The sequence below is a fragment of the Balearica regulorum genome, chromosome 8 (assembly GCF_011004875.1).
Source record: "Balearica regulorum gibbericeps isolate bBalReg1 chromosome 8, bBalReg1.pri, whole genome shotgun sequence".
NCBI classification, from domain to species: domain Eukaryota; kingdom Metazoa; phylum Chordata; class Aves; order Gruiformes; family Gruidae; genus Balearica; species Balearica regulorum.
The window spans coordinates 13256772-13268039 of record NC_046191.1 but is presented as its reverse complement, the minus strand read 5'-3'; the positions used below and the strand labels follow the sequence as shown (position 1 = coordinate 13268039).

Here is an 11268-nt window from a genome sequence, read left to right as displayed (position 1 = left end):
GAAGCTACGTGCATCTCTCAGAATAAACTGATCTTATCAGTCAGTAAAAAGCTGATGGGCTGGTTCTTATGGGTATTGCACATTTTGTTTAACCTAGGAGAACTCAGTCCACAAGGCTCCATCCCTAAGCAAAATATTCTCTTTGGATAGTGCCAACTCTTGAAACTGGTTCTTGAACTGTCTGAATAAGGCAGTTATAAGAATAATATACATTATAAGTAGGTAATGTAGTCAGAATTGTAGCTTTAAGGAAACCCATCCTTCTCTGCTGCCAACAGACTGAAGTGTTATCAGGCTGTTAACTGGTTTTACATCAGGACTATGTAATGCCAGCTTGGCTGAACTCTGTGAGGACAACTTTAGTCCTGTCACCCCTCATCTCAGGGCGTCTACTGTGTTTTCATAAACAAAGAACAACATATGTTCATTCCATCTGGATGACTCACTCAATCAGTGAGATCTGCAAGTTCTAAAAAGTCAGACTCTAATGTTAAGATACCCTAATTAAACAGCTGTGACTCAAATTCCTTTTTTTTTCTGGGTTTTTTTAGGATCTGCCAGGAATGAGTCCCACACTGGAGTAACACAGAATATGGAGTGAGGATCTGCACAAAGACTTTACTGTAGGAGCTGAGGACCCACTGGACTGGTTACATGCAAGACTTGAACCAGCCTAGGTACAGAATAAATTTGTACATTGTACATTTCCTGCTTTTCTGAATGAGGAATAGTTTCATTTTATATTTTGCTACCATATACTGTAGATAAAAGCATTTAACTTGAACTTTTTAAAACTGTGTTTAGAGTTATACTTCTAACAATAGGATTAATCCATTGTCACTGTAAGGCCACTAACAGTAGTTGGTGGGAATTTATGTCCGTTTACTGTGATAAAGCTAACAGGACTTGTTTTATTATCTAATTAGAAACCCCCTACTACTCAAAACAAGCCATATATAACCTAGAAAGTTCAAGTAGGTTGCTCAATGGTGGTGAAAACTAATTTAAGGTAACTATCCCAGGCTAATCAATTCCTTTCACTTCCAGGTATATTTGGTATTCAGAGAACTAATATATTAGTATTTCCTCTATAGATTTGTTTTAGCAGTAGAAGTAAGTACGTTTTGTCAGAAGACTATGAACATACTTTGTTTCCAGCTAATTCAGAAACTGCAAAAGAATTTGATTAAAAATAGTTCCGTATGACATATGATGTTAGATTTTGTAAATGTTTTTATTTTATCAACAGCAAATGCCATATCAGGACTAAATATGCTGACAATAGTGTCACGTCAATGCAAAACACTGGGAAATGACTGCCCAATCCATTTTTTGGATTTATGATATTAAAATCAATTGTGAAATTTTGACAAGACATCAGAATTGTAGATGCATGAAAATAATTTCCTGTGATCTTACTTGCAGTAGGTGTCATTTATCATCCCATAGACGTGAATTCCATAGCAGGCATCCATAGCCAAAATTAAGGTAAACCAACCCGTACTGAGATATGAACCTGACTGGACTCTGTAAAAATACAACATACACAAAACAAATTGCAATGAGAAATTATCAACACTTTATCAAAGAAATATAATCTATTACCTGGGACAAAAGGCATTAAGCAACTTGACAATCTGTCAAAACCATACAATTATTTTGAATTATTTATAGATATGCTCTCATTCTTGCCAGCTTGGAGCCTCAAGCTATTGTCCACAGAAAAAATGCCATGTTAAATATCTGTAGTCAAACAATGCATCTCCTGTAATACAGAAAATAATTTATTTTTACATCTGAAAGATTGCAATTAGTAGAGTGTGTAAAATGAGATAAAGTTCACCAAAAAGCAAACTACTGGCAGAGTTTGTGCTGTGTGCATGTGAGTACGCACCACCCTCTGAATTTGCAGTGGGCTGTCCTCAGCTTGAAAATTCACAGAGTGATGAAACTTTTAAGGACATTTTGGTAGAAAACCATCTAATACAAGACTTTGAAAAACAAAATTCTGTGCATATCCCTTTAAGATAACATGGCAGAGAGAAAAACACAAGACAGTGCCAGACTGATAACCTTTCCTCAAATAACTAGTTGCATTAAATCAGTCCAAAAATATAACCTGCATGAGTGAGAACAAATGACATGTAAGGATTTGGCTCACACATTGCCTATGTGAGCAAACGTATGCATTGTTAATTGCAGACCAAATCCTGTTCACTCACACAAGTGTTACCAATGGGGGACTGGGAGTCAACAGAGCTACCCATATAACCTGGGCAAGCAAGACACTGCTTTAAACCATCATAAGTAATAAGAACACATTTAGTCCTCATTGCTTACAAACTGGTTGAAGTCCAGCTTTGTGCATGTATTGCTTTCAGTTTGACTGAAATCAATGAAAATATTTTTCTAAAAATGATAAATAATGTGTCCAATTTCCAAAGAATGATGTCACAAAGTCATAAAGCCATCTTAATAGAGCGCCAACATTGGCTCAGTTTGAGAGAGTTGGGTGTGAGTGAGAGGAGGGGATAATTTAGCTTTATGCCACATCTTTTAGCTCTTAGCTTTTGGGTACAGCAGGGAGCAGTGTGTTCTCCATCATAAGTTAAAGTAGGCTAGGGTTTGCACACAATTAAGTTTTGCTGCAAAAGAACTCCCAAGTAGGACCATATGCAAATCAGTTATCCCCTTCAACAAAATCTTCTGAAAACATTTTCATCCTGGGGTAGAAAAAAAGCTTTCATGTGGAAAAAAAATATCATATAGCAACTTACCCAGCCTATAAACCCCAACTTCCCTGTGAGACTGAAAAAACAACCTCAGGTGTCTCCTCCTGGTTCAGAACAGGAACATACTACGGTCTCCTGCCTCCCAGGTAAATCTGCCAATCAGTGGCTTTTGGCTCTCATTCTGTGTTACTTCCTTGCTCTTTCTTGTTGAAGTTTGACTAAATACTAAGTAAGATGATGGGTGAAAAAGTAGTTGTACAACCTTTATAATGACATTTACCCAATACATACAAGACTGAGATTTGCGTTCCTTCTCTGATAAATACCTTTCATTATGGATAGTAGAAAAGCTCCTAGAAAAAAACCCTCCAGAACACTCCAGCTTAAACAAATCTTTTTTCTTTCTTCTTCTTTTTTTTTTTTTTTTTAAGTGAAAAACAATTACCTCAACTCCCAGAGAGTTTTATTGTCCTCAAGAACACTCAAAGTAGTTTGGGCTACATCTTCTCTTCTTTGCCCATGCCTATCATCCTTCATGGGTTAGCTGGTGTGAACTTCTATCCCTAACTTTCCTGAAACATCCTTTTCCTTGGGGAAACTCCTAAGGATCTGCTTAGCTGCTTTTGTAAAGGACCATTCTGGAAACAATAAATAAAGGGTTAACTTAGCACCAAAGAATGCCAAGTGGGAACAAAAAGCAGGGTGTCAAATACCTGCATTTCATTAGGTGGACACCAACTATGACTGTGCTTCTTTACTTGACACCTTTATAGCCACGAAACTGTACATCTGTTTATCTGTCCCGTTAGGATCTTCATTTCTTCAAACAGAATGTTCTGCTACTGCCTAGCAAAGAGAATTCCCAATCCAATTCATGTTATTTGAGAGTAACATTCTGCCATGATAAAAAGCTGCATTGCTGCTAACTTGCTTTCTGCTCTTGCACCAGAAGAACACTAGCCTTGAGCTTTTAAAGCCATTTAGAATCATAATAACCATTTGTAAGAACACTATGAAGATCAGGACCCTTCCAATAATGGAGGTTTATTGGAGAGTACTATATTGACAGTAGCATCTGAAATTTGCTATACTCAGGAGGAAAAGGGAATTTAAAAAAAGAATTAATCAATATTTCATGTCTTGTTTTAACACCATTGGACCTTAGTCCTCTCATCTATATACTACACTGGCAGGATAAATAAAAACAGCAGAGTGAGTTCCCAGATACCTTCCCTGGGAGATGAAGTACAGGACAGAATACAGATTATATAGTTTAAAACAAAACACTTACATTCCTCCCATTTTTTCCTCTGAAGATACATAGGGATACAAGGGAATATACTTAAGTAGTGGGGATTCTGTATGATTTGGTAACACCTTAGAATTCAATCTGATACCATGAACATACTTTCAACATTCTAATGAAAGCAATATTAGAAATGTGAAAACAATTTTAGCTGTCCCCAAAAAGTGATAAATCTCTGAATACCTTTTAAAATATCACCCCATAAAACTGTAATGCAAAGCAATGTCTCAGCCCTTGCTATTATGCTCACACCGTGCACTCAATTTCTTTCTCTACAGGAGACTTTTACATGTTTTTTGGCCAGGACTTTTTGAGATTCATTAGAAAGAGTTCCTCTTGTTACTGTAATTGCATTCAAATTTCAAATTTGACACAATGAAAAGAAAAGAATCCTCCATTTATGGGTAGCATAAGGCCATGTTACTACACAAATCTGAGGGAAGGAGGACATTAATCCCAAAACGGGGAGAACAGGAGTTTGTTAAACATCATCCATATAACTACTATAGGCAAATCTATCATGATATATATGTATGCAGCAAATCCAAAATTGTTCCTTATGGCTCACAGTGACTTTTTCTTATACTCTAAAATTAATGGGGCACCAGATCTAGGCAGGAAATTGTCTCGACAGCTCAGGAGAAAATAATGCACTATTTCTGAAAAAATGCTTTTAAAAAGAAGATGGTTTTGCTTTCAAGACATGATTTACAGCTGGATGCAGCAATAAAAAAAAAGCAATGCTCACAAAAAGTTACTTTGTCTGTTTATCTTGAAAATGAAAACTTATTTTGCATACTTCCTACATTATTAGGATTCTTAAAGAAATGTTACTTATTGGGATGTAATTCATTCTGCTAAATACCATCCAGCATTTCAGAAAAGTACATAGGCACATGCCTAACAATAAACACATGAAAAGACCAATGGAATCAACTTAATTAAGATGCTTGAAACAAAGTATATGTTTGCCTATCTTGCTCTTAGTGAAGGTTTAAGTGCTTAAAATGTCATTATTTCATCTCAGAATATAAAAGTAAGATCCAAGATTAATAGTTATTTGCAAGTTTCAAGTCTCAAAACATAGAATTTGCATTTTTAGTAATGCTTTCCACAAACTCCAGTAGAAAGAACTGACTATAGTTTCTCACAGCACCTTAAAAAGGAGACTTGCCTTCTATATTTTAGATGGAAATGGTAAAAAACATGTTTAGGATTGCTAGAATTGTAATGTGTGCTACATAAAGCTTTAATTAAAAATTAATTAAAAATAAAAGCAATTAGACAGGGTTCTTTAGCCTTAGCCTTCCAATATTCTACAAAAAGCATAAGAAATTGATATAAAGAAGATGCAATAGAGTGCCCTATAAAAACTGTTGGCAACCGAAATTCATCTTCTTTGACATCTATAACCATGCTTTGATGTAGGCTAAATGAAGGAAAACCCGGTTCCTTTTCTCATCAGGGGAAAATGGAGGAACATAAAATATTTTCTTAATGATCAAGGGCAAGTGAGTTCAAATCAGGTAAAAGTTTTGTTGTCACTTGACTTCTGATTTTACCATAGAATTCCAGGAAGTTCTTTTCTTTGTTCAATTGTTCCAGGATTTTTTATGTGCACAATCAGTTCTAGCTCTATGGTTCAATGAACTGTAATTTCCAGTGGGGACTTCAGTGGCAAAAAAATAAAAATGGGGAAAAAAAAGTTTGTTAAGGCAGAGATGTTCTGTAGACAAGCAATTTCATGTCAATCTAATTGCAGAAAAGAATTTAGAAGCCTATTTTTTAATTCTTTACTGGGAGAAATTAGAGAGCACAGAAGGTCAATTAAAAGTGTTAATTAAGATGAAAAACGAAGAAATGTAGGATTTCAAGAAGTTATTAAGAAACAGAGAGATTGCCAAAAGCATTAACTAGACACTTTTCCTTTTTTGCTTCATTTCAAAATATTGCAGTAAAATAAAATTCAACAATGACAGATTGAAATGACAAGATTCTCCAGGCCAATTAATTGACAAAAAATTTATCTTTTCATAAAGGCTGTTTATAGACTCTAATCCTCAGATGACCCTCCTTCCAAACTACTGAATCATCAGCAGCTTTATTCACAGCAGCTTGTCAGGCCCCTTGATTAATAAATAAGTGTAAATAAGGATACTGGTCTAAAAAAACCTGAGACCTGTAGTCCACAGAGTGGAGGCTTCATAATGTCAGATGTCCTTCCAACATGATAAAAGATTTGTAAAAATGATTCAAAATAAATAGAAATATTTCCAAGAACTGTGTCAAGATTAGCTTAGACTGTCTTCAGGTAGACATGTCTCTGGCACTTATGAATGTGTATCCGCAGTGCGTTAGGATCCTGTTAATCGTCTGGGAGGGGGTCAGTATAGTCTGGTTTTGCCTGGCTCTCTGCCACTCGCCCTGTGTTAGCTTCATCTGTGACTGACCCTTGGGAATGAGGATAGAAGGTATGTGTCCCCTCTGCACTCCCTTGATAAAGACAACCAGCTCTTTTTCTTCCCTGGCTTACTACAGATTTTCGCATTGCTGAATAATGCTATGTTTCGTTACGACTAAAAATATGGAAAACCAGCACACACTGGTGATCCATTACTTGATTCTATACTAACCAAATTAATGCTACCATTGTACTTCTGTTTGCTGTGATTTCTCTTTTTTTCTGAGGAAGCATCTCTGAATATAGCTGCTGAACAACTCTTCTTCTTTGCCAAATTAAACACCCACATTCTCCAAGTCACAGGTTTGGTCTACGCCTTCCTCTTCATATCAAAAGTAGATTTGTAAATGACAGATTAGAATGAGCTGACAGAAAAATGCCCCCACCTCTGAGAGAATGGCAAGGCTCATTTTCCCAGCACCTCTCCTTTGAGGAACAGATACACTTCTCATGCCAGAAAGCTGTTCTCTTGAGAGGAAAAAAGGAAGTACATTTGGTACAGGAGAAGGGTAAGACTCTAATTGCTGAAGAATATTAGCACTAGTCTAGATTTAATTCTGCTTTCTGTAAGACTTGGTGCTTTGTTGCTAATATTTCATTATATATTTTCTGTAGAAAAAAATAGCACAAGAAGAGCAATGAAGATGCAAGCACAGGGAATTGATTTCACCTGGTAAAAATGGTTGCTATTTCTGCATTATAAAGATACCTGTTAGGCAGTTGTTTATCATAATTATTCATTCTTTTGTACATGTTTGTGCACACATGTGCTTGCTTTGCATTCCATAACAATGCAGGACATCTAATAATAAACACCCATGCCCCTCTAGCGGTGAGCAGACTGTCTCTCACACAGTCAAAAGCTCACACAGTGCTTCAGGTCATTCTGAAAAGTGAAACATTTATATATGGACAGATGTTTTATTATCCATCGTGTATGGTGTTATGCAAAGCTTGAACAAGTGGAATGCGTTATGAACAGCACAGACCACATTCCCAATTCAGACAGCGGCTGCGCCCAACAAGATGTACCTGGAAATGGAGAAGTGATGCACTCCTGCCAGCCCAAACTCTTGGTAGATCATCCTTACTGTGAATCCTGAAAATAAACTGCAGTCAGGTGGCATACTGTCCATTAACCTCCAGAAATATAGTTTTTCTATCTATGTTAATATTGCACCAATGGAACACAGAGAACAAGAGCCCATTTCAGCTGAATTTGCTATAAATCTGCAGTAAAGGTTACTCCTAGGTCACAAACTAGCCCATGAGAATCTCCCCTCACAATCTGATTTAAAAAGAGATATAACAATTAATAAATCCTATGTCAAAATGGCCTTGAAAAAAAGAAAGGAAGGACACTTTTGAATGATCACAACAGAGAAATGATGGCTTTGTATTTAACTGCATCTAATTTAAGAAAAAAATACAACTGTTTGGCTTATGATTTACATTTTTTGGCAAGGCAGGCAAAAACAATATTAGAAATAAGGAAGAATCTGTTACTGCAATTACTGAAATCCATGCGGCATCTGCTTGGGTATGTAATTTATGCATATAGTTCCAGTCTTTGTGTTGTGTACATATTTTTTATTTCTTTCCTCTCTTTCTCTGCTCTATTCAATATACACATGGAAACCTGAAACAATGCGGGGGAGAGGAGGGGAAGCAGCTTAAAGAAATTGACTTCTGCTGACCAGGCTTCTGTAGTTTCCTTATTTCTGGTTCCTTGACCTGACTTTGATGCATCTCAGCTCTCTTGTGAACTCAGGCAACAAGAGAAGGAATTTATTTCATCCAGGCAGAGAGGGCTCCTTCATATGCCTGAGCTGCTGAGCTCATAGAAGAAAAGGACAATTCCTGTTTATCAAGTGTAATCATCGAGGCCCAGCTTGCTCCAAAGCACACAGAAAAGCAACAAGACTAAAGAATTATAATTCTAAACTCTACCTTCCAGCCAACATATATATGTATTATTTTGAGGTGATTCTTGTGCAGGAAAACCTGTGTTAATCTTTTCAAGTTGAATGGCATCCCCTGCAGAGAACAAGAGTTGCTAGCTAAATTTCTTACAGCTCTTGGGCTTCTGCAGCTCACACTGACTCTTCAGACACAAATTGTGCTCTTGGTGCAAACTGTTTACAGAACAGTAAATCCCAATCCCAATCTTTTTTCTTCCCCACTCTCTTCCCTAATCCTCCTGTTTCCAGGAATACATATTCTCTTGATTTTGCTTGAATCAAGAATTCTTTATTTAAGTACCAGCTGTGGTCTGAGGCACACCCCATGCTATTGCATGCACTCAAGTTATTAGTAAAAGATGCCTTTTGTAAGTGCCCTGGTTGCAGTTGCCGCCTGAGATCTGAAGTCCAGCAGTTTATGCATGACTACCAATAACCTTGACCCACTGGAGGTGTATTGTGCAGAAAGAGAAGTGTATGGCACCACATATCTCCGTTTGCATTTAGATTTCATTGGTGAGCAAATGGATGTTTAAATCAGAAAAGGATCCACAAAAGTGTGGACCGTTGCAACCATGCAATTGTGTTTGGAACAAAGGGAAACTAAATTGACATAAGCAGACTTGAGGGCTAAGCCGTTGGCATCTTTACACAGCCATTTTTCTCTTTAAAATCACCTGAGTAAAATTCACTCCACCCTTAGGAAGACTGAGCTTATCAGGAAATGCAGCTCTTCTGGTCTATGCCAGCATAGCACTTGCTCCACAGTACAAGTACTTATGCTTGCAGTGGTTGAAGCAAATGGGAGGTAATGCCAAATCTGCTTTACCTGGACAGTACTCAAGCCTGCAAGTTAGTTGTGGCACCATGGTGTACTCCTATCCCACTGTTCTCCACTTTCCATTGGTCTATGTTAGGTCAAAGATTTACTGCAATTCTTGATGTCTGTGACAAAGGGAATGACGGCTAAAACCTTGATACAGGTTTCATGATTTGTACCACGGGCCTCTGTAGGGAAGCTTTATGTGCTCTTCTCTTCACCAGTAGCTGTATCCAGTTGCTGAGCGCGGGTTCAACGTTTTCCCATAGCATGAAAGGGAGCAGAGAAGGGTTTAGATTTTCATCCTTTGTAACCAAAAATGAATCAAAACTCAAAAGTGTGCCAAGTGGAAGAAAAAAAGACAACAGTGACTTTTTCCTGCATCTACATTTAAATCAATACTTGCTGTCTTGGGTCTGCACGTTTTTCTCCAGGGAGGCTGTAAACCAAACAGAGCTGCAGTTAATCCAGGATCCCCAAAGAGAATTAATTAAGCAGGCTTTCCCACCCTTTTCTTTCAGTATGAAAGGGCACTTACTACTCCTAGCCTGCATATTTTAGTGAAATCTATTGTAGGTGAATATAGAAGAAATTTCTTGATTAGCTCTTACCTTGTCAAGACAAGATACTGAAGGGAGTTCATCTAACCTTGGCTGAAAGCAGCTTGAATTTTTCATAAAAACATTTTCTATTAGGCTTTTTAAATTATGTTTAAAGCAACTTTCTAAAGGTGCACATTGTATGTCCGTGATGTTGGGATGTGAGCAGAGGCTCTTATAAAGGTATTTTGTCTTACTGCTCTGGTGAAAATGAAAGAACAGCTAGCATGAGACTGTACCCTAAGTCTATTCATTTGAGTGGGGAGAACACTGGACCAGATACTCAGCAGACAGAAACCACACTGGTGTACATCAGCTGACATCCTTTTTAATTTTCCACAATCTACAGTCATTGTGTTGGTTCAGTCATTACCTCTTTGGTGTTAACGTTGAAGGAAAGGCAGTGTTATATTTTTCTCCCTACATTTCACATTTATCTGAGAACTTTGCTTTTCATGAGGATGGATGCTCATCCAAAAAAAGCTTATGGAGGGCCAGCCATAATATTAATGGGAAGTTTCATTTCTGAAAGGAAAATATTCACTGGAAAAAAAGAGAACTCAAACTCTACAGATATGGCCTTCATCAGTGCATATCCCTCTATTCACAGCTTCTCTCCCCCCAACTGTGGTATTCATCAGAGCGTTTCCAGGTATTCTAAAATTAATTCCTAATTTGTTGCTAAATTACTCGCTGATTATTTACATTACAGTAGCACTGGGAATCCTCGCTGTGCAAGGCACTATACACCCACATGTAACAATCCTTGACCCAAAGAGCTTAACTGTCAAATAATCAAGAGAAATAGATTCTCTGAAGAATGTACATATCCTTATCCCTAGTTCTCACAGGGAACTTATGCATACTGAGATTTTCTCCCTTGAACTTGGGGCATGTATAGAGGTAGTAATTTAACATGTACGTGAAAGTCTCTGCACCAAGTATAGCAGGTAGAATGGAATAAAATAAATGCAAGACCTTCTAGGACTGCTCCATAGAAACTTCCTATAATACTGCATTGTGTTATAAAGCCACATTCTCTGAAATTGAATCCAGAGCCACAGTGCTCTTCTCTACGCTGCCTATTTGCACAAACCAAAAGTTCATTTTAGATTATGGAACATCAATATTTTTAGCAAAAATGAAATCTTAAATCCAGACAAATTATTCTGATGTGGAAAAAAGGAGGTAAAAATAGAACTTGCGTGGGTCTGAATTTTAATTCAACTGCAATAAGCCATAATGTAACCCATCAGTCAAGCTTTGAAGATGAACTGCTAATTAACACAGATGTTGCCTTCCCTTTTACTACTGTAACTTACTCCAGATTAACTTTTCCTTAAAGTAAAAAAGGAACAAAATATTTCTCTTTCCTTTTCTTTTTTTGAC

General features: G+C 37.2%; 1 protein-coding gene across 5 annotated transcripts in view; it reads right to left on the bottom strand.

The window, feature by feature from the left end:
- Nucleotides 1-11268, bottom strand: part of ST6GALNAC3 (ST6 N-acetylgalactosaminide alpha-2,6-sialyltransferase 3) — a 225979-nt gene that overhangs the window by 7892 nt on the left and 206819 nt on the right. For 2 of the 5 annotated variants that reach the window (XR_012836519.1, XM_075759744.1), the window contains exon 4: nucleotides 1420-1527. Coding sequence is in view for 4 of the 5 variants with exons in the window: in XM_075759744.1 (XP_075615859.1) it covers nucleotides 1420-1527 (108 nt within the window). In the remaining variant the exon portion in view is untranslated. Of the gene's footprint in view, nucleotides 1-1419; nucleotides 1528-3181; nucleotides 3371-7531; nucleotides 7599-11268 lie in introns of those variants that run through there. The other 3 variants (XM_075759745.1, XM_075759746.1, XM_075759748.1) reach the window with 3 other exon arrangements.